General features: G+C 33.8%; 4 protein-coding genes across 5 annotated transcripts; 3 read left to right on the forward strand and 1 right to left on the reverse strand.

Moving 5' to 3' along the window:
* The first annotated feature begins 370 nt into the window (after positions 1-370).
* Positions 371-2,503, forward strand: LOC125851381 (uncharacterized). The gene is made up of 2 exons (XM_049531180.1): positions 371-567; positions 1,930-2,503. The coding sequence occupies exons 1-2, from the start codon at positions 427-429 to the stop codon at positions 2,245-2,247; spliced, it is 459 nt and encodes a 152-aa protein (XP_049387137.1). The 5' UTR covers positions 371-426; the 3' UTR covers positions 2,248-2,503.
* Positions 2,504-5,688: 3,185 nt separating this feature from the next.
* On the forward strand, positions 5,689-10,264 carry LOC125851370 (transcription termination factor MTERF15, mitochondrial). Of its 2 annotated transcripts, XM_049531161.1 has the most exons (3): positions 5,689-5,821; positions 7,081-8,632; positions 9,977-10,264. In XM_049531161.1, exon 2 carries the CDS (start codon positions 7,173-7,175, stop codon positions 8,556-8,558), a length of 1,386 nt encoding a protein of 461 aa, XP_049387118.1. In that variant the 5' UTR covers positions 5,689-5,821; positions 7,081-7,172; the 3' UTR covers positions 8,559-8,632; positions 9,977-10,264. The 2 variants fall into 2 exon arrangements, with proteins under 2 accessions (XP_049387118.1, XP_049387119.1); XM_049531162.1 differs by lacking the exon at positions 5,689-5,821 and having other exon boundaries at positions 6,914-8,632; positions 9,985-10,264.
* A 253-nt stretch (positions 10,265-10,517) lies between these two features.
* Positions 10,518-14,798, reverse strand: LOC125851371 (uncharacterized). Its single transcript, XM_049531164.1, has 10 exons — positions 14,399-14,798; positions 13,041-13,200; positions 12,797-12,858; positions 12,226-12,385; positions 11,993-12,113; positions 11,571-11,652; positions 11,364-11,467; positions 11,094-11,172; positions 10,955-11,005; positions 10,518-10,876 (listed from the first exon to the last, which is right to left on the reverse strand). The coding sequence occupies exons 1-10, from the start codon at positions 14,666-14,668 to the stop codon at positions 10,793-10,795; spliced, it is 1,173 nt and encodes a 390-aa protein (XP_049387121.1). The 5' UTR covers positions 14,669-14,798; the 3' UTR covers positions 10,518-10,792.
* Positions 14,799-16,842: 2,044 nt separating this feature from the next.
* Positions 16,843-23,329, forward strand: LOC125851408 (ras-related protein RABA5b-like). Its single transcript, XM_049531209.1, has 2 exons — positions 16,843-17,299; positions 22,793-23,329. Exons 1-2 carry the CDS (start codon positions 16,966-16,968, stop codon positions 23,107-23,109), a joined length of 651 nt encoding a protein of 216 aa, XP_049387166.1. The 5' UTR covers positions 16,843-16,965; the 3' UTR covers positions 23,110-23,329.
* Positions 23,330-24,991: the final 1,662 nt, after the last annotated feature.

Below are 24,991 nucleotides of genomic sequence, written 5' to 3' on the forward strand. Positions count from 1 at the left end.
TTAATTTTTTCTTTGATTTTCAATTCAATATCTATCTTATGATCCAATTAATTTAAATTTGTGTAAAAATCTCAAAATGAAAACTTTTTTTTTGGTTTGGAGCCCACATTTAATCCCCAATTACCGATTAGATTCACATAATTTTCTCCGTGGACTCAAATCTTGAGACCCACCACTTTACCACAACTCATGTTGTGGTCCGAATTAAAAACCTTAACCATTAAAGCAAAGTGGTCCTAAAAAAAAAAGTTAACAGGCAGATACGATAGGTGTCAGTTTGAGCAAACCGGCAATGACCAGTTTCTAGGTCACCAATTCCCCTTTTAAAAACCTGAAAAACCACCATTAGAAAAAAGCTCAAATAAGAAGAAAAAAAACAGTCGGCGCAGTTTCAAAATTTTATGTAAATCACAGAAGAAGAAGAAGATGAAGGGAAAAACAGAGAATGAAGAAGAAGGAGCAAAAGGGGTTGTGAGTCTTGAAGAGCTAAAGAAAAAAATGGCTGATTTTGCTAAAGAAAGAGAGTGGGATCAGTTTCATACTCCCAGAAATCTCCTTTTAGCTATGGTTTGTATATACCCTTTTTTAACATTTTTTTGTTAGTTTTTTTGACACCCCTTTTGTAAAAATGAAGTCTTTTTTGGTTTTCAAGTATGTGGGGTTGGTGTTTGGGTTGGTACATAGTGCAACTTTGTATTCTGTGGGCTCTTTCTGTTGTCTACATTTATGGGTTTTGTTGTGTATCATGTTTTGAGCCATAAAAATGGTGTCCTTTTCTCTGTGTTTTATGATTTTCTGCTGTTCTTGGTGATTTTGTTGTGTTTTCTGGATGATTTTTTAGGAAAAGCTAGTGTTTTAATTATTCTGCTCAATGGCTCAGTCTTTATGCTAGTTTTGATTGTTTTTTTTGTTTGTTTTGTTTTTCAAGATTGCTACTTTTGTTTATCTCTTGGTTGATTTCAAAGGATAAAAGTGTTTTTCTGTGGAATTAGCAAGACATACACATACACTCAAACTTGGATGCAGTTGTTGAATAAGCACTCTTATATTGATAGTGCACGTTTAGATACCTCAACTCGTCTTTATTGTGTCGTTTGAACATTCCCAATTTCAAAATGATTATCTAGATACCTCTAAAATTTATGTATCAAGTGTTCATGACACACAATATGGACGAGTTCAGTTCGAGTGTTTAGTTGTCACTTGAAACTAAGTTGAGGTGGTAGTTAAAGTGTTGGAGTTTTGAAAGGTAAAAATCCAATTAATCTACTCTAATTTTCCTTAGACAAAACCATGGAACAAAGAGTTCTCTGTTTGTTTCATAGAAACTAGAAATGTTTGCCAGTTTTTGTTCATTGTGGAGTATTTGGATTTTCAATTTTGTGGAAACCCCAATTTAAAAAGCTTTCTTTTGTTTCCCACCAAAGAAAGGCATAGTGCTAATAATCTTTCATATGATTTTATGTTCCCCATTATGTAATTTTAGCTTTGCAGACATTACATGGAAACTAGTGCAACACTTGCACTAATACTAAAAAATGGACATTATAATAAAAGGCTCATATCATTCAACTTCATTTTATAATGGGCATGCAAAGTAAAAGTGGACGGAGAGAGAGTAAATAATACTACTCCTAGTAGTGTAAAAACCATATATAGTGTCAGTTGTATAGATATATTATTGGATAAATAACTTGGTGATGATTAAGAAGATTGTGGTATTGCTTATTTTGATTCACACTTCTAATGCTTTGTATATGTATGTGTGATGTTGTTCGGACTCTTCAAAAATGTCGGCCAGTGTGTGTCAGGACAATATTTTTGGAGAGTCCAAGCAACATAGTGTGTTTGCACAATATTGGCAAAAAATGAGTTTATATGGTCAATGAAGATTCATACAATCGATTCTAACTTTATTTTGAATATCAGGTGGGTGAAGTGGGAGAATTGTCTGAAATATTTCAGTGGAAAGGTGAGGTCCCAAGAGGTCTACCAGATTGGGAAGAAAAAGAGAAGCAGCATTTAGGTGAAGAGCTATCAGATGTATTGCTTTATCTTGTCAGGCTTTCAGATATTTGTGGCATTGATCTAGGTAATGCTGTACTCAGAAAACTGGAGCTTAATGCCATTAAATACCCTGTTAACCTTTGCAAAGGTTCATCAAAAAAGCTTACTCTTTTGAGCAAAAGTACAACAACAACCACCACCTCCACCAGTGAAAATGGTGTGATTAATGATGGTGAATGATCTTTCTTTGATTTAGTAGGGTCTATTTATAGTTTCTTAGACTTGCTATGACATCTAATAGTTTTTGTGTTAAAAGGGGATGTACAGACATATAGTGTTGACTTGAAGTAACATGTATCAAGTCAACTAATTTCTTCCTTTTTCTGGATTGTTTGGTTTTTTGCTTTATCCATATCCTCTTTGCCTACTGGTTAAAACTGTAGAAACTCAAGACAAATGTGTTGAGATTTATGTAGAGTATAATACTACACCATTTCAATTTGTTTGTATGGTTTTGATTTATCAAGGAGTTTAAGAAGTAAAGAAGATTTTATAGTCTACATGCATGGTCATAAACTAAAATATGTGGAATGTATTAAAATGTGGTTTAATCTCGTTGTCAAGAACATGTTATGTGAAAAGTTAGAACAACGTTCTTTTTGAAATGGATTAGAAAAGAAATTAAGACAAACAAATTAAAATGAAAATGAAGATGGAGAGAATAGAAGTTCTAAAGATTGTTGTTGAGAAATGGTAAATTGGTGAACAGTCTCAGTGGTTGTCTTGCATGAGCACCATCTAGGGTGGTGGGCTGAATGTTATGTTCATTTCTGATTTAACTCATACCTCATTTGTCAATCTGAAACAATCTTTTTACATCACTTTTTAGGTAGAGGTAGGTAGCGTTTGCTTAGATACTGCTTTTTTCAAACTCTATTGTGTGAAATTACACAAAATATGTTATTATTTGTACTCATACGCCTCACATATAAATTAAAGAAATGTACTATGGTTAAGTAATGTGTATGTCATCACCAGAGACGGAGCCAGAATTTTCAATAAGGGGGTTTAAAATCTATAGAAACAGACACATGAAGTAGCCAAAGGGGGTTCGACATTTACTATATATACATATAAAATTATTTTAACCATGTATAAATAATATAATTTTCCATCGAATGGGGTTCGGATGAACCTCCTTCGTACAAGGTGGCTCCGCCCCTGGTCATCACTATAGTATTGATGTAAACATCGAGTGCAAGTAAAGCTCTCTACTAACATGTTTTCTTACTTGCTTGATTTTTCCTCCTGTTTTTTATTTTGTTTGTTACTGTAAAGAGATGGGTGACTTGTTTCTATGTGAAACAAATTGTGTGGCAAACCAATTTGCGTGACTGAATGGGTTGATTTGGTGAGATACTGTGCAGATGAATAAGTTGGACCGCTTCTGTTGTTTTGTGGAAGGTTTTCATCACTTTAGAGAAAATCCAAAATTGGCATTGTGTCACTTAAAGCATATGCCAAAATTGGCATTGTGTGAGGCTAGTAATGACTCAATGGCCTTTTTAAAAAATATGTTTTGGCAACAATAACTACTCCCTCCGTTCCTATTTACTTGTCCATATTTCCTCTTTTAGATGTCCCTATTTACTTGTTCATTTTGACAAATCAAGAAAGGACAAATTTTTTTTTCCTATTATACCCTTATTTAAACTTCTTGAAAATTTAAACTTCCCCCAACATTGATTAGTTATCTTGAATAAATTTATTTTGGAATCATAATTAATAAGGGCAAAATTGTAACTTCACTATGTTAATCATTGTTGCCTTAATATGTGTGTTATTTCTAAAGTGGACAACTAAATAAGGACGGAGGGAGTAACATACTAAGTGTAATCTCACCAATGGAATCGATAGATTCTTGACTCACTCGTGTGTTTGGCAAGTCTAGCCAAAATAAGAGAATGTACGATTTGAAATACTGAGAAATCGAATGCAATACAACTATAGATAACTATTATTATATGCAAATCTCAAAACATTGTCTAAGAAAATAGTTTTATCTAGTATTTTCAACTTGAAAAGCAAAAAAATTCTTGAAAAGCCTAAATAATAGAGTAGTTTTTGCCAATAAAGAAAAAAACAAGGATACAGAAATGGAGTTTTTGTTTTTAGTATTTGGAGTAAGGAAAATCACAAGCTTTCCCACAAAGTTTATACAACAAAAAAATCACCAAGAATAGCCGGAAATCGTAAAGCACAATGAAAAATACCCCACTTTGTGTTTATAAAACAAAAATAAAAAACAAAAAAAACAACACAGTGGACAAAGTTGCACTATGTACCAACCCTACCCTACATGCATGCAAAATACTCTCCTCGGCCTAATTTATATGATACGGTTAAAATTTCGAGAGTCAATTGATTTTTTAAGTCTGTTAATGATTTTCAAATAAGTGTATAAGTCCGAATTCACGCTCAAATTTCAAACTTTTAATTGTGGCACTTGGCATACGTCATCCTACAAAACGGACTAGAGAAAGTTGCTCGAATAGTAAACATCTGTCACTTCCGACCCGAAGGTTGTTAGAGCTGAAGAGGTAAAATAAATCCTATAAAACGTGTGTCAAAATCTCTTTAGAAAGTGTTTGATTAAAAATCCAATGCTAAAAGGAGATTTCTTGGAGAATTAAACTGACCCCTCCAATACTTTTTTGTAGGACCACTTGCTTTTTTGAATATCAAATTTGGGTTAAGGATGTTGAGCTACTAGTCGTCTCACAACACGTGTGTTGTATATGTATATATCGCGTTAATTTGTTAAAATGACATTTTAGATAAATAGTTATAAGCGCAAATTGTTGTGAACAATTTAATATTGATTGTCATGTGATGATTTTTTTTTGAGGTCAAGATTATTAGATATCGTCTAAACTTTTAAAAATGATATAAATAAATTTTAATAAGATACATATAACATCTATTACTTATTTTAATTTTATGAGATACATATAATGAATCACAGTTCGCCTAGTATTTCCTTATACAAGATATACTTTCTCACATAATGCAAAGTCTCAAATCCTTAAAAAACCAAAAAGATAATAGACCATTATATATATATATATATATATAAAGGGTGATTAGGTTATTAAAAAGGACATTTAAATAATTCTTCTTGTTAAGTTTTTATATGAGATAAAACATCAATAATTTTTTGCTAGAATTCGAACTCACTCAACAATAGGAGACAAGAGGGAGTTGAAGCACTCCTGACTTCCAACTCGAAAATTATGAAATCGAGCCACTAGGGGAAGGGGAGTAAAAGGGGCAAATTCCATTATACTTTGTAAATTATACAAGAATTTTAAAATGCAAAAACGTGTATTTATTGTGTCTTATTTAAAAATCACGATCCTCCGAAAAAATCACAACTCATCAAAAAAATCAAAATCTTTCGATAAAGGCCCAACTCTTCAAGGAACTATGCTATTCAAATAGATATAATTGAGTGTTTTAAGTTATAAATAATATAGTTATTTAACATTTAAGTTAAAGTAATACTTTAGTTATGAATATTATAATAATTTAACTTTAACAATCTAAATATTTGTTCATAATTTGACAAAATACGTTTTATGCCTTAATCAAACCTTTAGAAAAAGAAGTCCAGGTAAAAATCCCCAACAGTGTTCCTTGTGCGTTTTATGCCTTAATCAAAATGCGTTCAAAGGTTCATGGTACTCACTACTCTCTAATGGTAAAAAGCCCTAACAGTGTAATCGCCATTCTCTTAAAATTCTTCTGATTTCAGGTAATTCTTATAAACAATCCTCAAAATCTTTGTGTCATGGTTTTAGCAACTTGTTTTAAGTCACTTGAGATAGTAAAGACTCAAACTTTGTGGCAATGGTCTTGCAATTTATGTCTTTAGTTTCCTCCCCTTGTTGATTTTTGTGGAATTAGATTTCTTGAGGTTATGCTGAATTACTTGAATTTGTAAAGATTCAAACTTTTTGGCAATGGGTATTACACTTTGTTTCTTGATTTTTCTGCCCCTAGTTGATTTTTGTGGATTTAGCTTTCTTGAGGTTATGCTGAGTCACTTGAATTAGTAAAGATTCAAACTTTGTGGCAATGGGTTTTGTAATTTATCTCTTGATTTTTGTGCATTTAGCTTTCTGAAGGTTATGCTGAGTCACTTGAATTACTAAAGAATCAAACTTTGTGGCAATGGGTCTTGTAATTTGTTTCTTTATCTTCCTTAGCCTTGTTGATATTTGTGGATTTAGCTTTCTGAAGTTCTGCTGAGTCACTTGAATTTGTAAGGATTCAAACTTTGTGGCAATGGGTCCTGTATTTTAATCCTTCAATTTCCTTCCCCTTGTATATTTTAATGGATTTAGCTTTCTGAAGGTTATGCTGCTAGTTTATCTATAGGTTATATGATTGTTACATACTGCAGATAGAATTTGAAAATGCTCGACTGCAAGCTAGTGTAATCTGAACTAATTTGGTTATTCTGTGGCCGTATTGTCGTGTTTTACTGGAAGTATCTTTTGTGTGTTGTGCTCATCTAATGTTGTGTTGTGGTTATGTTACCTAGTACTAATCTGCTAAGAGGAACTTTTTGGGTTACGACACGCCCATTTGTTGATTTAGCCCATTTAACTGACATAGTTTCAGCTCAACCTCGTTAATTTGACACCCCTTAATGTAAGTTGTAGTCGAGATATGTTTATATGCAAGAGAGAAGGAAAAGAAGAAACCTTTTCACTTATTTGCCACTAATTAAAGAGGTAGTAAGCCTTTCAAGATAACAGTATTGAATATTTCGACTTATTCAATTCTTACATGTGAGTTGAGTGCAATATTGTCTATATCTAGTTGCGGGTGGTGTTGAGTCAATATGTGACTAAACTGTAGAACTGGGTGGAAAGATACAATTTAAACGTGTTCCAGGGTAGCTAAATGTGCAGTTTATATTTTTACACACAGAGAGACTGTTAATTGTTTCTTTACGAAGTTTACTAGCACCATAGTTATGCTAATGTGTTTAATCAATTTTTTCAGATTTTGAGGGTTGTCCATTAGGCCATCAATGCAATGTTTGAATGTGGATAGTTGATCAGACACCTTTTAAAACTTACTAACCAGCTGAAACCATGACCAGTAGGAGCGTCAGATTCTTTTTCATGTCATTTTCTAATCCCTCTACTCTAATTCAAAATCCAAGTCTCCGCTGTTTTTGCACTAACACAACAGCTGTAAAAAGAAAATCTCAAGTTCAATATCCTCTACAATTCCAAGAAAAATCCCCCCAAAGAAATCTCATTGCAGTGTCATGTCTTCTGAAAAAATATGGTTTTCCAGCTCTAGAACTTACCAATTTTCTCGAGAAGAATCGTCGTTTACTAAATCTAGACCCCGCCAAAATTGAAAATTCCCTTAAGATTCTATTATCCTTGAAACCATCTCAAGAATTCCTTGTGTCCATGATAAGTAGTTGTCCCAGGGTTCTAGAATATGATGCTATAAAGAAATGGGGAGGAGGCATCCGAGGATTAGAAGAAGGGTCCAATTTATCCTCCTTGGCTATTCGGAACACTCTGGAGGTCTCGGTGAAGTTTGAACTAGATTATGATTGTGTTTTGGGGTCTTTGAAATGTCTGAAGGATTTAGGGGTTAGTGATATTACTCTAAATAAGGTTTTGGAGACACATCCCATGGTAACTACGATGTGTGCGGGCAAGGTTCGTGACAGTTTTGAATTCGTCGTTGATACCTTTGGGATTGGCAATGTTGAATTTGATCGCATTCTCCGTATCTATCCGGCTGTTTTGGTCTATGGGATCCAAAATAAGTTGAAACGATTGCTTGATGAATTTAGAGTTCTGGGTTTTAACATGGAGGTGGTTAAGAAACAGCTTCTGAGAGATCCTAGAATTCTTGCATTGGAAGTTGGGGAGTTATCACGGTGTTTGGAGCTGCTTAAGAGTTTGAAATGTAGGGAAGCTATTAAGAAGGATATTTTTCATGATGGGGCTTTTAAGGCTGGATATGAGGTGAAACTAAGGGTTGATTGCTTACGCAATCACGGGATAACCTTAAGGGATGCTTATTCTGTGTTATGGAAAGAGCCGAGAGTGATACTTTATAACTTAGACGATGTTGAGAGGAAGATTGAGTTTTTGTTGCACGTGATGAAAGTTGATATTCAGTGTCTTGTTGGAGTTCCTGAGTACCTTGGGGTGAATTTCGAGAAACATATTCTACCAAGATTCAAGGTAATTGACCATTTAAGATCAATAGGAGGACTTGGTGATGAGGTGGGGTTGAGAGAGTTGATTAAACCTAGTAGAATGAAATTTTATAATCTATATGTAAAGCCTTATCCAGAGTGTGAATCAATGTATGGAAGATTTTCAAGAGATACCGAAGCAAGAAGTCAACATCCAGTGGGGATGTGGAAGCTTTTCAAACCACAAAATAATCCAAAGTCCAGAGTAGATATTATGAACATTAAGTCGTATATGGATTCGCTGGCTTGAAATCTGGATTCTTCCTCTAATTTCTACCCGAACATACATCTATGTAGCATTCTTTTGGAAGATCCTTTTCCGAGGTACATTTCTCATCCTTATTCATATGCTTTTCAGTTTTCATTTGTTACAGAATTTCATCTTGCAGCAGCATGCAATTTTTCTACAATCCCTTTAATTTTATAATTTTTTGTGGAATTTCTTGTACGCTGGCTATGTGACACATTTGGTTCCTGTATAATACTGCCTAACATCATGAGATCAACCTGCTCAGGCTCGTCCACATCCTCTATGTTCTGAATTAGCACCGAATATAAATCCGCTGTTCTTGTTTCCAAAGTATTTAGCTCTGTGGTCTAAAGAACTTGGAATATGTAAGGCCTATATATTCTTGTCATATCTATCATTCAGTTCCAAGTTTAAGTAGAACATATCAATCATCCAATTTTCTTCGAAATGATCTTTAGGGAGGAGTCAAATTTTCACATCAAATATTGAAACTGAAGATACCTAATTTTGAGAACATAACGCAGTTAGTCCCTCAGTATTACTACAAAAAGCAAAAACAGTAGGTTTACTAGGGTTGTCAAATTAACAGGTTACCTGAATTTGAGCGGGTCAAAATGGGCTGAAAACAGTTAGCTGATGACCCTTACCCGCCTATTTGACACTCCTACCTATTTCGGTGCCGTCACTAGTGCTGCTGCCAATGGCCAGACTGGCATGCTTATTTGTGGTGCACTATGGAACTGACAAGATTAGTACTAGCCATCCATCTTTTGTCCATACTCCCTGCGGACAATCCTAGTTGGTTGATCAATATGGGAGAGGTAAAAGGAGGCTACACAATTGCAAAAAGAATATTGGAGGAGTTGATTATGTTACTGTTGATCAACGTGGTTGCAACTTATTTCGGTCTTTGGATTTAAGTTCGATAGGTTTGTTTGGAGAATGCTTTTCTTAGATGGTGGCATCTCAATATGTATATTACAGACAGCAGTGGTAGCTCTTATCGGGAATAATAATAATATAGCGGTTTTTCCTCATTGGTTTGCAACTTTAATGGTCTTCTGCATCTCTATATGTGTGGCTTCGTTTGCATTTTCTATGGATGAGAAACATTAGGAGTAGTTATAAAACAATAGATAACAAAACAATAAAAGGGATAGCCCAGTGCACAAATCATCCTGCATTAGCAGGGTCCGAGAAAGGGTTGCATCCCAAAGGTGTGATATAGATGGTATACCCTGATGCACACACTAATGGTTGTTTTAAAACAATAGATTGCAATGTAGAGAAAAGGAAGAGTTCCAGATTGTTAATATATGATCTTATTGAAGTGTGCCTCTTAAAAATCTGAACTCTAAATGTGTTCTTTGGGTTATTCAAGATTTGGTTGACAACTGAATTTCTCTTCATCTTGTCAGACTTTCAGATATTTGTGGAATCGATCTTGGTGAAGCTGCATTGAGAGTTAGCAAGCAACCTTGGCATCTTGGCAGGAGGTTAGCTGTCTCCCTCCTTTCCTGTACTGCACCTGAACTCGAAGCTACAGTTAGATCCAATCAGCCTAATTGACCAAGCCCCGGAACTTAGAATGGCTGGCATTTACCAGTAATCGGCCAAGAGAGTGCTTTTTTACAGTCTCTCATGGTGTTGTAAGAGTGTAATCACTCTCTATACCATGTCAGCAAATACAGTGTAATAAGTCCATTCCCGGCTAGTTCAGAGCGGTAATTGGACGTGTAGAAAATGGAAAGAGTAAAACAAGTGAACAACTTGTTTATGTTTTCTTGTATGCTGTATGAACTTAGCAGCTCATGTACAGTGCTCATGTTTGATAGTAATAAAAAGTACAGTTAGTCAAAATCAATATCTATACTACTTGCATAATAAGAGGACCTCAACCTTGAGCAAATTTAACAAGAAGGCAGTTGCAAATTCTGGAAACAGAGAAGGAGAAACGCGAAAAAATAACTGATCAAGTTTAACATGGGTAGCAATGTACCAAGAAATTGCATGAGTTCATGTTATCATGTCTATTAAGACGATTCGCTGGGTGCAGCTCTAATGTCTTTTAGCTTCTGGGAACTATATCTGAAGAAATGTGTTTCTAAACATGTTTCTTTATACATTTTTTTGAAGTAGTTATAGACGTCTGTACAATGCCTGCACAACTTGAAATAACGATCCATCTGAACTTCTCCGTAAACTTTAGATTGGGGTTGTACGTGCATTTTTACTCATGGTACACGTTCTAGGACTCGTTGTAGAGCCCTTTTTATTCCTTCTTGATCAAGCGATGTTGTCAGTTGTATTTCTTGCACCTGATCATTAACAATCGTTTCAGATTCACAAGAGTGGGGGATTGTAGAAAGGGGAACGTACGAGGTAAAAGATGATACCTGTCTTCCAGCCCGAGCAAGTAGAGTAAACTGATCCCCAGTAGCTGGTGCCTATTAGATGACATAACAGAAAAGATTGGAAATCTATTGTGCATGAATACTGATGAATCATATATGGTTTATGTTTGACACAACTTACATTTGACAACCAAAGCTGTAAGTCCTGTGAAACGACTCGTTTTTCAAATCCTTGTCGACTGATTATTATATCATATATGCTATTGAACAAAAGAACATAACTTATTAGGTATGCTTCAATAATCATGTGAATTAACCAAAACATTTCCATGTATTTGTGTAGATAATAGTACATACAATTGTCCCGTAAACATAATAGCATAATGAAAGACTGCAATCATTAGGTCTAATAAAATCTTACGTTATGTCAAAAATTAAACTTCAATCATACCCGTCTTCTTGCAGTAGTTCCTCGATTATTGTTTCAAGCCCAGGAAGAGGCTCAATAATCGAGCTGCCATTCGAATCCAAGGAATCAGTATGGACGGATGCATCCTGCACAGTGTGGCATTCGTCAGTAGCAGTATTATGCAGCTTAAGCAAAATTTAGGTTTCATGAAGGAGGCAAACGCGAAATTGGATCATTTGCATAGCTTACCTTATGAATTACTTTATCCAGAGTTTCCAGCAGAGGATCTTCCTCCAATTGTTTAATTGACAAGGTAATCCTAGATTTTTCCCTGTAATGTGTTCTCACTTATTACGGGAAGTGACTGGTGAAAGTACAAAAATAAATAAACAAAACAATCACTGCCTTATTGTTCATTACATTGCAGAATTTTCTTCAAATATATTGTGGTTCGATTCACCATAGTAATAGAAAAAGTTATTTCGACGAATCACAAAGGTAGAGAGTGAGTATTGCAGATCATCTTATGGCTAAGAAGTTCTCCATATACATGATAAAAAATGGCCAACCATCTTTCTATGCCAACAGGTGATCTGTTTGAACTTTAAAGAAAATGTCTGCTAACGGTATTAGTAGACACGTCCATATAAGCACGATTATTTGAAAATTACCTGTCAATATTTATGATTTTAACCCTCACATCGTCTCCTTCTGTGAGGATGTCTCTGACATCATGAACTAAATCCCAAGACACTTCTGAGACATGGACAAGCCCAGTGAGGTGATAAGATCCTGTATCACATGGTAAAATAGAAATTAGTTGACACGAAGATTGAAATGAGTAACCCGAGTAGTCAGGCTTAAAACACGACCCAACAGGCAAGTCTGTCTCTTAAGAAAGTACCATCTGGGAAACGCAGATGAACAAAAGCACCATAATCCTCAACTGAACCGACCTTTGCTTGATAAATATCACCTACATTTATTTTATTAGAAAACTTCAACCAGCTAGCTTCCTTTTCAGAGAATATCAATCGTCGTCTGTCCTCATCAGCTTGGATTACCTGACAGTAGCCTCGAAGGTTAACTGATGTTGGAATCATAAAGGAAAGTAGAGGAAGAACACAATTAACTCCAGTAACACTAAACATTTCTTATATATCTACGATCTATTGGGGGGAAGAAATTGGTAATTGAAATCGAAGTTGGTTAGTGGGCAAAAAAAAATTACTGTAAAGACGAGATACGTTTTTTTTTTTAAATAATGAGAGAACCTGTGATTGCTCTGCAAGTTAGAAGTAGCTATATCATTTGAGATTTACAACAATGTAATTGTACTTTCTTGAAACTTTACAACATTTTGCAACCCATAAGCACTAGATATTATAATGTGGCATCTTATTCTACAATGATAGGGGAATGTTCGTACTTTAGATGAGAAAAAGTTCAAGAAAAGTAGAAGCGAGGATCAGTACCTTCACAGAGAGGACAGAACCGGTCAAGTCTCTCGCAATCTCTTGAATTGTCTTTTGTGGTTCTAAAAGAAAATAAGGGTAATAAGAATGACAGACAAAACCTCGGTAAGTATGCAGATATCACCATAACTTCTATGTGGAAACATGTGATACATTAATCAACCTATGAAGCTTAGAAATATCAAGGATCAGCACAAAATAGTGATTCGAAATGAAAAATAAGCTGTAAAGGTGAACTTAGTACCTTTACAAGAGTGATAAGGGCTCATCTGTGGGAAGGGCAGAAAACCCACGAGAGAATAAAATCGAATCAGCAAACCACCACCATTGAAGCCTTCAACCTTGCCCTCAAATATCAGTCCCCTCTCACTGTATGTCCTTGCTGCTTTCCAATCAGCAGACTTCTAATTCTTTGTAGTAAAGGAGTACTATATTACATACGCTTCAAACCACAATAATCTAAGGGAAGTATAGAACAAGGTAATCTATAGTACTGAATCAGCAAAATGAAAAGAAATACAATTCAAATAGTTTATACTCATCACTAAAGCGGAGACCAATGATCTTTCAGCTCAGAACTCCAAAGATACATGACATGTATTGGGATGTCATGTGATCTAGCTGAATTTTCCAAGGACATATTCGCAAAAGTAATACGGTAGTGCGGCCATAATCACGTCTAAAATAACACTTTCAATACATCTACCACATAACCAACAACAAAAAAAAAATCCTTTTTTCAAATTTATCTTTAGTTCTGAACCATGATTATTTTTTAAAAAATTCCTTGGATTCAAAATGCTGAGACTTTTAACTAGTTAACTCGAAGTCCTCTCAACTCTAACTCAACTTATCGGTCCAAGTCAATCTATTTTCTCCATTCAGAGATGTCTGTGATTCTTCTACCTCTTGATTCATTAGATACATTTATCAACAAAGTAAACTGTTAACTCCTCAAACCATGATTAACCACTCCTTCAGGAAGATGAAAATGATGTTTCTCATGATATCATCATTGTGGAGAAAACAATTGCATTTATCAATGGACTGTCCTTTTAACAAATTAATCACTAAAATGAGATTGTTAACCCATGAGTTGAGGATTGCCCAAGATCATATATTATCCATCCCCCAAAACCGATGCAGGAAACCAAGAGAACCGGGACGCGCCTGACTCAAATACCATGATAAGAGAATGCACCTTGTGTTTAACTTAATACTCTACTATAGACTAGCTTGAGAGTTGCCCAAGATCATATAACGAAACCAAATACCCATGCCACAAGCAATGTGGGAACTCAACAAAGACTTAAGTTAACTAGCATTTGGCCACATATTTTGGGAGTAGCTTTCAAAAATTTATCTTCAAATATCTATTTGGCAATGAAATTTGATCGATTTTGAATATCTGAGCTTCAAATATTTTCACTATTTTTCGGACGAAACTTCAAGTTTCAAACTTATTTCAAGTAAAATGCATGTTAAAACACAACTTCAAATTCCAAAAATCGTAACTTCAAAAACTCAAATTTCCAAGTTTCAAGTTTCAACGTCAAAAATCTATCTATTTTTCACAATGCAAATACGAATAAAGGGTCTCACCCGAGCTGGTTTGATCTCATCAGGTGACAAAGATAACTGATCATCAACTCCATCAATCTTAGCATTACCAGTAGTAGAAACTGAAACTCTAGGGCTTAACAAAGAACCCCTTTTCACCAAACAACCACTCCTTGAAAAATTCATATGCAATGGGCTTGAATTCACTGAAAAACAACAAAACTGATGAGTAGAAGCAGCTGAATCACTTGTAAAAAACTGTGAAAGAAACCCATTGCCTCCTGAAACTATGCCCATTGCTGCAACAGACATTATCAGTACTGATCTAAGAATCAAGAATTGGGCAGATAGTGAAAAAAGATTGAATTTTGAGAAATGGGGTGGAGTTAGTTTTGCAAATTGGAAGCTTTTTTCATGGTTTTTGGAATTTGGGTTGTGTGGATTTGGGTATGAACTGACGTGTGAAGAAGAAGAACACATTTGCTATGAGATGTTTTGGATCATCCATGTGTCATCCTGTAGGTCCCATTTGTGGGCCCATAATCTATCTTTTGGATAATTTATTATCAATCACTTGTTGAAAAATGTCCAACTATATACTCTATACAAACATATTAGTGTAATTTCATGTATAAGTCGGAGCTTCAATACAAACATTAAATATTAACTATTAAGTGAGTGAGATATTAAAGGATTTTTTTTTTAAAAATCATGTATAAGTAAGATCGAAAGAGGATAATATACAGAAGGAACTCGAAGCATGATATCAAAGAAATATGACAAATGTCAAATAATAAGATATAAAGTAAGTGAATAATATGTAATGGTACACATGAAAAAAGGAATAATGCGATTACTAAATAATACAAGGAGAAAGGTAGATAAGGCTATCTCTCGCTCACAGAAAATATGGTAACATACGACTACTTATTAATTATCTAGCTTAATTTTCGACCTTCACTTTTTCTTATTAAGAATTTTGTTTACAAACTGAAACTGCTTGAAAAATTACTTTTTTTTTTTACCTTTACGACATTCATGCGGTAGTTCTTTAAGAATTAGAAAGTAAGGCACAAATACAATCTTGTCTTTTGTATAAATCGAGTGTATTTTGTAAGGCTATTTTATTTTTATGTTGTATTGTTTTCTTCATCTCAAATGATGTGATAAGATTTTAACTGAACACAAAAATTGAGAAAAGACTAAAATAACCATATATCTATATGGTCATTATTAACCATAAGAAAATATAAATTAATTGGCTCTATATATTGAAGTATGATGTTTTTTTTAAGAAAGAATTCGCATGACACACAAATTGAACCAAGGGAGTAGTTGATTGTTTATATACTCCGGTATAAATGTAGCAACATAATTATGTTGTTATATTTTCTATAATTATTTTATTTACTAGCATTCAAGATTTACCTAATTAATTTACACGAAAAATCATAAAAAATATATTCTCACGTTATATTTTGAAATTATTATTATTATCACACCAACAAAACAACGAAAATTATTGACAATCGTGAGCCTTGATTGTGTGGAAAGTTTAAATAATTTCATTTCTTAAAACTCTATATCCTGATAAACCTCCCATAAATTCATATGGCTTATTTATGGCACAATCTTGAAGAAAAACTTTATTTTTTAAATAAATAAATAACAATTTAAAACTTGCATGTTTAGAATGTGAAAGTGGAAGAAATAAAGATATTAGATGAATGTGCATGGTACACAAAGAAAGTTAAAATTAGAAATAAAAATATATCATTCATATCAATGAAGTACACGATGTGGAAAGTAAAATTATGATGGTTTATGCATTTCAAGATGAGATGCCACTAACACTCAATGTGAAAATATGAGAGGTTGACTATGAAAGATTTCAGGAGAAATAAAAGTAGAGTGAAGAAGCCTTGGATACAAAATGATGATTAGTTAGCGCATGACACAATTATAAAATATATTGAGAACCTAACCTTAAATAAAAGGTTGTGAAGGACACCAACTATAGAAGGATTGTAGGAAGTAAAATGTTGTCTTGGTTATCATTCTTTACTACCAATTATAGTATTTTTCCTGTAATATCTTGTCCTTCGATTTTCATTACTATATCTCATGAACTTCGACTATTATACTATTTTCTATAGTTACTCTTTTCCCTCCTAAATTTGTTTATCATGCATTCTTTAGATTAGTTTTTCTTGAGTCAAAAGTCTATCAACATCTTTTCTATTCACCTCCTTGCATAAAAATAAATTAACATACGCTCTATCCTCTTTTGATCACATTTATCGAAACAATCAAAGGTATATTGTTGTTGAGGTATGAATATAAAATCAAAGGAAGAATAATAATTTTGTCGGTGAAATCAAACCCATTTCAATGTAAAAGGAAAACATAGAAAAGAGGAGAAAGTGGCGCATTTCCCGGCACAATGTCATAAAATTTATTACTACAACAACAACACATGCCATAGCCCAAGGTCCACTCATTATCATTCTCCTTTTTTCAATTTTCTCCCACAACCCATCTTCCATTTTCTCCCAACATCCCCAAAAAAACAAAAAAAAAAAATCTACTAAAAAAAAGTTTGACCTGAAATGGATTCATCAGATGATGATGTTGAAGAGTATCTTTTCAAGATTGTAATAATAGGGGATTCAGCAGTTGGGAAATCAAATTTGTTGTCAAGATATGCAAGGGATGAGTTTAATTTGCATTCTAAAGCTACTATTGGAGTTGAATTTCAGACCCAAGTTCTTGAAATTAATGGGAAAGAAGTTAAAGCTCAGATTTGGGATACTGCTGGACAAGAAAGGTTTAGAGCTGTTACTTCTGCTTATTATCGTGGTGCTTTTGGTGCACTCCTTGTGTATGATATAAGTCGGAGGAGTACTTTTGAAAGTGTTACTAGGTGGCTTGATGAGCTCAATAGTAAGTTATTTCTCATACACCCCACCCCCTCTTTTCATTTTCATAAGAAAGATTGAAACTTTTTTACTTTTTGCTAGTTTTTTAGCTGTACTATCATTGACTGTTTATCAAAACACAAACATCACTATGGTTTAGGTAGTAAATGGGGATAGCGGATAGTTGAGGTGTGCTTAGTTCAGGTATGAAACTCAAACAATCGGGATACTTTAGGTGTGTTTTTGACCCTTCACTCTTTTTATAACCGTGGTGTTTGAGTTAGTTTGCTTGTGCTTCTTGATTAATTTCACGAGATATATGGTACCTCCCACCAGTATAGTGTAGCTACAGGGTAACTTTGTCTGCCGAGGCATGAGAAGAAATCACCTATTACTTATCAATCTAGTTCATTGAGCACTTGTAGACCTCATGTGTGGGATGACACTGGATATGGTGTGTATTCTATCTACTAGTTCTTTGAGCACTAGGTCTTATCGTTAAGTGTTAGGAAAGATAGCAGCTTTTTTTTTCTTATAACGGTGATGTTCATGCTAGCTTGTTATGCACCTCGATTAACTCTTTCTAGGTATCTGCTATCTCCCGACAACCTAGCATAGCTATAGGGTAACTATGTCCGCCTAGACATGAGAGGAAATCACAGAAACTTTTTTTATAACCTTGATGTTAACGCTAGCCTGTTATGCACCTCGATTAACTCTTCTAGGTATCTGCTATCTCCCAACAACATAGCATAGTTATCGGGTGACTTTGTCCGCCGAGGCATAAGAAGAAATCACCTATTATTTCTCAATCTAGTTCATTGAACACTTCCTGACATCACTTGTGGGATTGCACCGGGTATGTTGTATGTACAAGTTCATCGAGCACTAGGCTTGCTATGCACCTCATTGACTCTTCTAGGTACTCGCTACCTCTAACTAACTCAAGTACCGGGTTCTCTGTACTATACACAGAGGCTTGAACAAATGAAAAGAAATCGCGTAGTATTTTTTCTTTTGCTGGAATTTGAACATGAGACCTCATGATTCTCAATCTAGTTCATTTAGTACTAGGTCATACCCTTGGATGCTAGGAAAGATAGCAACTTTTTGATACATAAAAAGGATTCTTATAATCTTGTGGTCTTTGTCATGTTACTTAAAGAATATGTTGTTAATTAAATTTAGGTAGCTTCTAATTATAGAAAAGTTTCAATCTTTGGATTGAAAAAAGTGTCCTGTAAAATAGAATTGAAGTAACTACCTATGTTCTCCCTGTAAAAGAGTATCTTGGGTGTGTGTTCTTTTGGTCTGTTCTTAGCTGATAAGTCTCAGACCCAAGTAAATCAGCTGTACTTTATTAAAATTTGATTTTTCTTTTTGGTTGTGATCTTTGTCTTTGTGTTTATGAAGGGAAAGTTGGGCATGTGCCTGTGTGAAATTTTCTTTATATGACAAGATACTGACATACATCTCAGAGTCCTTAGATAAAAAATATAATAAAATAACAGAATTTAGAAGTATCCCATGGTAAAATAAAACATACTTAGTTCTTTTTTCAAATGATTATGATAAATGGATTTGCTTATTGCTTGTTGTTTTGATTGATATTGGCATCTATTTGGAAATGGGGGACTTAGGTGTACCTTTTAGACTGGAAATGAGACTGGGGTGATAGTAAAATGTAGGTCTGATTCTGCTATTTTTGGATGTTCTTAGTAAAGGGATTCCATGAGAAAGGCTGTGTTTAATTATATCATTTGCTATGGTGTCTTTCAAAATATCATTTTTTTAGCAAGGTCTTCATTTCTGTGCAGCTAGGATCTGGGTTTCGAGCATATGTTGGTGTCATGTCCATTTTGTTAGATGAGGGCTAGAATTGTTGCTCACCTAATTTATGAACTCTATGAGAAATCGTTCCACAATTGTTGTGGATCCATAAGTTCTGGTGAAAATGGCGTTTTACTAGTATGTCTTGTTCATTATTTTTGTATTCAATGGAACATGTTCTTCGTTCGTCTGGCTGAAATTATAGAGTGCTTAGCTACTCATGCTAACTATACATTCTGTAGCATTGGTAGTTCAATGTACTAGATCTGCATTTCATCTGCACACGTGTGTCAAAGCCCTTTGAACTTTATGGAAGAAGTAAAACTGATATGATATCAATGGTGATCCCGAATTCACCAAATTTTAGATTGCAAGATCTTTTTTTTCTTTTCAAAATGTATTGAAAAACGCACAAGTTACAAAAAGATAGGAATAATCCTTATATTTCAGATTGGTTCACCTGAACTGCTATCATTAAGGTTAAAATTGTTTCAGCAGTGTTGTATATTTGTCAATTGCTAACATGGATGCATAGATGACATGTCAAATTAATTGTATCTCAACTCTGGGAGGAGAACATTAGTAATGTACCACCGTATAGTTGTAAAATAGAAGAAGACAATAGGGCATGCAGTTAGATAACAACAGTCAGGTAATGGAAGGTACAAATGTGTATGTACCATTCCCCACGTCTCAAAGTAAAACGTTGAATATGCCGCTAACTAACTAAGAGTGTCATTGATATAGTAAAGAAAACATTTTTTTTTAGAAAATAACTTCATTTATTACTCTAATGTTTGGTAAGTAAATTGTAAAGATTGCCAAGTCCATATAAATTGTCTGCCAATCCATTCCCCAACCAATGTCGGACTTTATCCACTCTTAACACCCATTCATGCCCAGACCAAACTAGATTGTGGACTAGGAGCCCAATCGGGGATTGACCTGGCTCTTATACCATGCAATTCATAAGGTATGAAGAATAACTTGTATATTACTTAAAGAGTATAATGATATAAATACATGAAGAGAATAAGATTATGGTAACTAAATATTCAAATTCCTAAAAATCAGCTATATTATCTATATACATTACTATTTATCAGATTCTGTTACATAAATTAAAAATCTTATATTATCGATATACATTATTGTTCAAATTTTGTAACATAAATAAATAAATCTTATGTTATCTATTTACATTATTATTCAGATTCTGTAACATAAATAAAAAAAATCTTACTTTAATATGTATATCTAATCTAATAAATATTGAAGTTGGAATGTTAGTCATTTTCAGGATTTAAAAGAATCTACTATATTTTCATGTAATTAAGTGGACCACACAAATTCCCCTTGAGAGGCAGCTATATAAACCACCCTCCTTCTGTTTTTGCTCACTGATTCTTCTATACACACAAAAATACAAAAAAATCCTTCCATTGCAGTTGATGTGGAAGAAAAGCGGTGGTCCTTTCGAAATGAGGTGCGTTATAGGGGGTGAGGAAGATGTTATGGTGAAAGTACACGGCTGAGATCAGAGATCCCAGCCAGAGGTGTATCCGCTGGCTTGAGACTTTCGATATGCCAGAGAAAACTGCTAAGGCTTACGATGCGGAGGTGAGGCTGTTTCATGGCTACAAGGTCATCAACTAATTTCCTGAGGATAACCTCCAAAATACCAACGAGTTTCTCAAGAAGCTTAATCTTAAGAATGTCAGTGATAATAATAGTTATTCCAATCATATCCTCTCAAATCTGAGAAAATCTTTGGTGTTATGGTGGTTATCCTCATGAAAATTAGGGACGGCCTTCTAGCCTCAAAACAACCTTGCCACCGCATCGTAAGCCCTTGCTGCTTTCTCTAGTGTATCAAAGGTTCCAAGCTAGTGGCTTCTCCTCTGACTGGATCTCTGACCTCAGCCGTGCACTTTTCCCATGACATCTTCCTCACACCCCTATATCGCACCTCATCTGAGAGAACCGCTGTCTTTCTTCTGCGTCATCTGGAAAACGGGAGGAATATTTGTTTTTTTTGTGTATAGAGAAGAACCAGTGGGCAAAAACAGGAAGAATTTGTGTGTATATAGAAGAACCAGTGGGCTTAAACAAGGAATTTTTTGTGTATATAGAAGAATCAGTGGGTGAAAACAGAAGGGATTTTTTTGTGTCATATTTTTTTAATAACAGAATTTAGCAGTATCACATGGTAAAAAAGTTGCTTTCATTTTTCGTTCTAAAGTTTTACATTGCTGCTATACATGGGAAATAAGAGACTTGGAAATGTAACAGATTGGTGAAAATATATAATATTTTTGTTAAGAGATTACGATAAATGAATTTGCTTCTAGTTTTGATCATTCATATTGACATCTCTAATTCTCTATAATTGTCAACCTCTGTAATAATACTTTGCCGAAATGGCCAAGCTTTCTATAGATCTGATTTCATAGTATGTTATATTATATGTTCTCTATAACTAGAAGACTATAACAACATCTCACTATAGCAGCCAAAATATGTCCGACCAAACGACGTCGTTATAGAGAAATTTGACTTCGATTGAGCATGTGGTATTCAATTGTACCTTTTGGAAATGAGACGGGTGAGAATGCAAATGTGTGTCTATTCTACTTATTATGAATTTTCTTAATATTGGGTTTTCATGTGAAAGATTGTTTATTGTTCTGTAATTAGTCAATGTTCACTTGGTAAATACCTAAAATTTCATGAGGGTCTTCATCTCCGAGCAACTAGGATCTAGTTTTCAAGCATATTTTGTGTCATGTTAGATGAGGCTAGAATTGTTGCTCACCTAATTTAAGAACTCCACTGCAAATTATTCTGTCACAACTATCGTTGATCCATAAGTTCTTCTAATATGGGCATAACATTTGGTGCTTTAGTAGGAGTGTGTTTTATTTGCCTGTTACTCTCCAATTTTTGTTCCCTGGATACATGTAGATGTTCATTTTTTTCGAATTTTGGGGTAAAAATAGACTGTTCTTTATTTCGCCTGATGGAAAATGTCTAATCGCTTGCATATTTGGTGATTATGCATTGAACATTTGAACTGATGGTTTTGCTAGTTAATTGTCTTAGATATGGACATGTGGCAAAATTCTTGGGACCTTTTGGTAGAATAAGAAGTAAAAGGGATATGGATATCAGTATTGAGCCTGAATGCACGTAGCTAAAGATGGACAGTCTTTCTCGAATGTGTTGAAACATGTACTTCAGACTGTCCAAATTAACCGTTCCTTTGATTCTAGTAGGAAAGTGCTAGCAACTTATTTGTAGTGTGCTGCTGTGTAAGTAAAAAGAAGATATTAGGGAGATTGAAGTTTCATTATGAATTTAATCTAATCCATAAAGAGACATTTAGAAAGAGAAGTTAATTTGCTATCGGTTCGGGCAGACATACTCAGCTGGTACAATTAGAAACTATGATTGTCCATATGCTTACTCCTCTACTTTTAATTTGTGATTAATTTGATGCGCGATTGAAGATGTCACGAACTGTATATACAAGGGAATGTAGTCATTACTAACTGACAAGTGAATTTTCTATTCTCTACTTCGGTTGAAACTTTCTGTCTCGTGATTTTCGTTTTTCTATTTCACATAATAATGTATGTGTCTGAGGCAGCAGAATTACTAAACTTTTTGAATCTGATGAACCTTGCAGCTCATTGTGATACAACAGTCGCAAAGATGCTGGTAGGAAACAAATGTGATTTGGACAACATTAGAGACGTTAGTATTGAAGAAGGGGCGAAGCTTGCAGAAGCAGAAGGATTGTTCTTCATGGAGACATCCGCGTTGGATTCTACAAACGTTAATAAGGCTTTTGAGATTGTTATCCGTGAAATCTATAGCAATGTCAGCCGAAAGGTCTTGAATTCGGATTCCTACAAGGCAGAGTTATCTATTAACAGGGTAAACCTTGTAAAAGACGACGGAGAAGGATCAAAACGATCTTGGAGCAATTGTTGCTCAAGATAAACCATGTCTTAACTGGTTATACATTTTGTTATTGTTGGCTCAAGATTAAGAGATTTTTCAGTATTTATTCAATTCACTAACACAGTGAATTGTATAAATCTCTCTTAATTCTGTTTGAGCATATGTATTCTCACTTTTAAATTTTATTACTCTTAAAGGATAAATTGTTTGATTCGATGTAAACATCAGGTACGAGGAAATATTTTTTATGGGGACACATATTTAATGCTAGCAGACTACATGTATCTCAAGTATTTTATTTGAAAGCTGTTTACATGTCTGAATTGTGCAGTTAAGTTCATTTTATCAACCAATATTTGACTTCATAAAGCTACAACATGAAATTGTACTTTTTCCTTTAAATGATTTGATCTTTAATTTTTATTATTTAACAATCGAACTTATATCTAGTGGGACATTTTTTTTTAAACTGGAGCTATGCCTATATATAACTTATGGGATATTATTATACAAAATATAAACTTACATTTCACAAAAAAAATATTTATTATGAAAGATAAAAATTAAAAACCAACACAGATGAGGGGCAAAAATGCAAATGACTCATGCACACAAGAAAACATAATATAAATTACAAAACCAAAGCCATCCTTTTTCAAATTAATGCTTTTACTAACAAAAGACCAAAGAGAAAAAAAAAAGATTAATCATTAAGCTATTGGGTCCTTTACCTACACATAATTATGAGTTCCATTAAATCATTAAGCAAATTGGGTCCCATTTATAATTTGTTGTATGTAGATAGGTGTCAAGTTTAACTATAGTCACGAGAGATTTATAATTTATTTATTTATTAATTTAGTTTATTTGAATTCGTCAAATTCAATTCATCTAAAATTAACGATAATTTGAATGAAGTATATAAACCAAATTGATTGATGAAAATTTTTATTAGTTTTTTCAACTTGCCTAACACAAAGAGGGAAATTAAGGACCATAAGACGGATTCAAGAAATCAAATGAATGTGTCTTTTGAGTTAAAGCCCAAAAGGACATAATCTTGAAATTACAAAAAGCTATATCAAAGCGAACAATACATTAATAGTTAGATCTGAGCCGTTACAACTAACATTTAGTGTTTGTGCTGATTAAATTCATATCTTAATTTGTAATTACTTGTTTTAATCAAATATTTTCCCGTGACTAGTATATCTATAGTTAGGAAAAGTACTTTTAACATTCACATGTGGTCACTAATTCCACTTTAATTTGAAATGATTCGAATAATTAAGTTAATTAATTTCACTTATTAACCTTGTGATATCTTGTAGTATATATTTATGTTGATAATAATGGATGGGTCCACAAATATTTTGTCGTGACCAAATCTTTCTGCATTACACTTTTTCTAAATGAAAAATTATTTTAGCGTAACACTCCTTTTGTAGCATATGATAACCTATTGTTAATTCGTCAATAAATAAAATTGGCCTTTTTGTTATTTGGCTATAAAATATTTTTTCGTTTCGGAAATTTGATCCAAAAATTACACTTCTTCAAAGTCTAAGTTAAGTTGTATGTTCAATTGAATTTAATACGTAACTTTAGTTTGAATTTTTGTATTTAGAGAATTAGAATTTCAAATTTATAAATTTTAATTTTTGGCTCCGCCTATAACTGAATATGCATGGTTTGCCTATTACTATTACTAATGCTTCTGAAATCATTGCTTGTTATGCAATGCAAGGGACAATAATTATTTCTTTTACTTTAATTATACCTAATAATTTCTATTTAATTAAGGTTCTTAGAGTAATAACTTGACAAGTAAGCATTGTCTCCTACTATCAAGGAAGTGAAAAGTAATTAAAACCATAATTCTCATGAGTACACATAGCTTTCTTGTTAGGTTAAAATAGAC

Source organism: Solanum stenotomum, unplaced genomic scaffold (assembly GCF_019186545.1).
Source record: "Solanum stenotomum isolate F172 unplaced genomic scaffold, ASM1918654v1 scaffold25311, whole genome shotgun sequence".
Taxonomy (NCBI): Eukaryota; Viridiplantae; Streptophyta; class Magnoliopsida; order Solanales; family Solanaceae; genus Solanum; species Solanum stenotomum.

What these genes read in the sequence shown, in the direction of transcription:
- LOC125851381 (XM_049531180.1), top strand. Translation starts at nt 427, where the DNA reads ATGAAGGGAAAAACAGAGAATGAAGAAGAAGGAGCAAAAGGGGTTGTG. An exon ending in GAAATCTCCTTTTAGCTATG is followed by an intron (nt 568 to 1,929) that starts GTTTGTATATAC and finishes TTTGAATATCAG; the next exon opens with GTGGGTGAAGTGGGAGAATT.
- LOC125851370 (XM_049531161.1), top strand. Translation starts at nt 7,173, where the DNA reads ATGACCAGTAGGAGCGTCAGATTCTTTTTCATGTCATTTTCTAATCCC.
- LOC125851371 (XM_049531164.1), bottom strand. Translation starts at nt 14,668, where the DNA reads ATGTCTGTTGCAGCAATGGGCATAGTTTCAGGAGGCAATGGGTTTCTT. An exon ending in TGGATAAAGTAATTCATAAG is followed by an intron (nt 11,468 to 11,570) that starts GTAAGCTATGCA and finishes CACACTGTGCAG; the next exon opens with GATGCATCCGTCCATACTGA. An exon ending in GAACTACTGCAAGAAGACGG is followed by an intron (nt 11,173 to 11,363) that starts GTATGATTGAAG and finishes TTTGTTCAATAG; the next exon opens with CATATATGATATAATAATCA.
- LOC125851408 (XM_049531209.1), top strand. Translation starts at nt 16,966, where the DNA reads ATGGATTCATCAGATGATGATGTTGAAGAGTATCTTTTCAAGATTGTA. An exon ending in GTGGCTTGATGAGCTCAATA is followed by an intron (nt 17,300 to 22,792) that starts GTAAGTTATTTC and finishes TGAACCTTGCAG; the next exon opens with CTCATTGTGATACAACAGTC.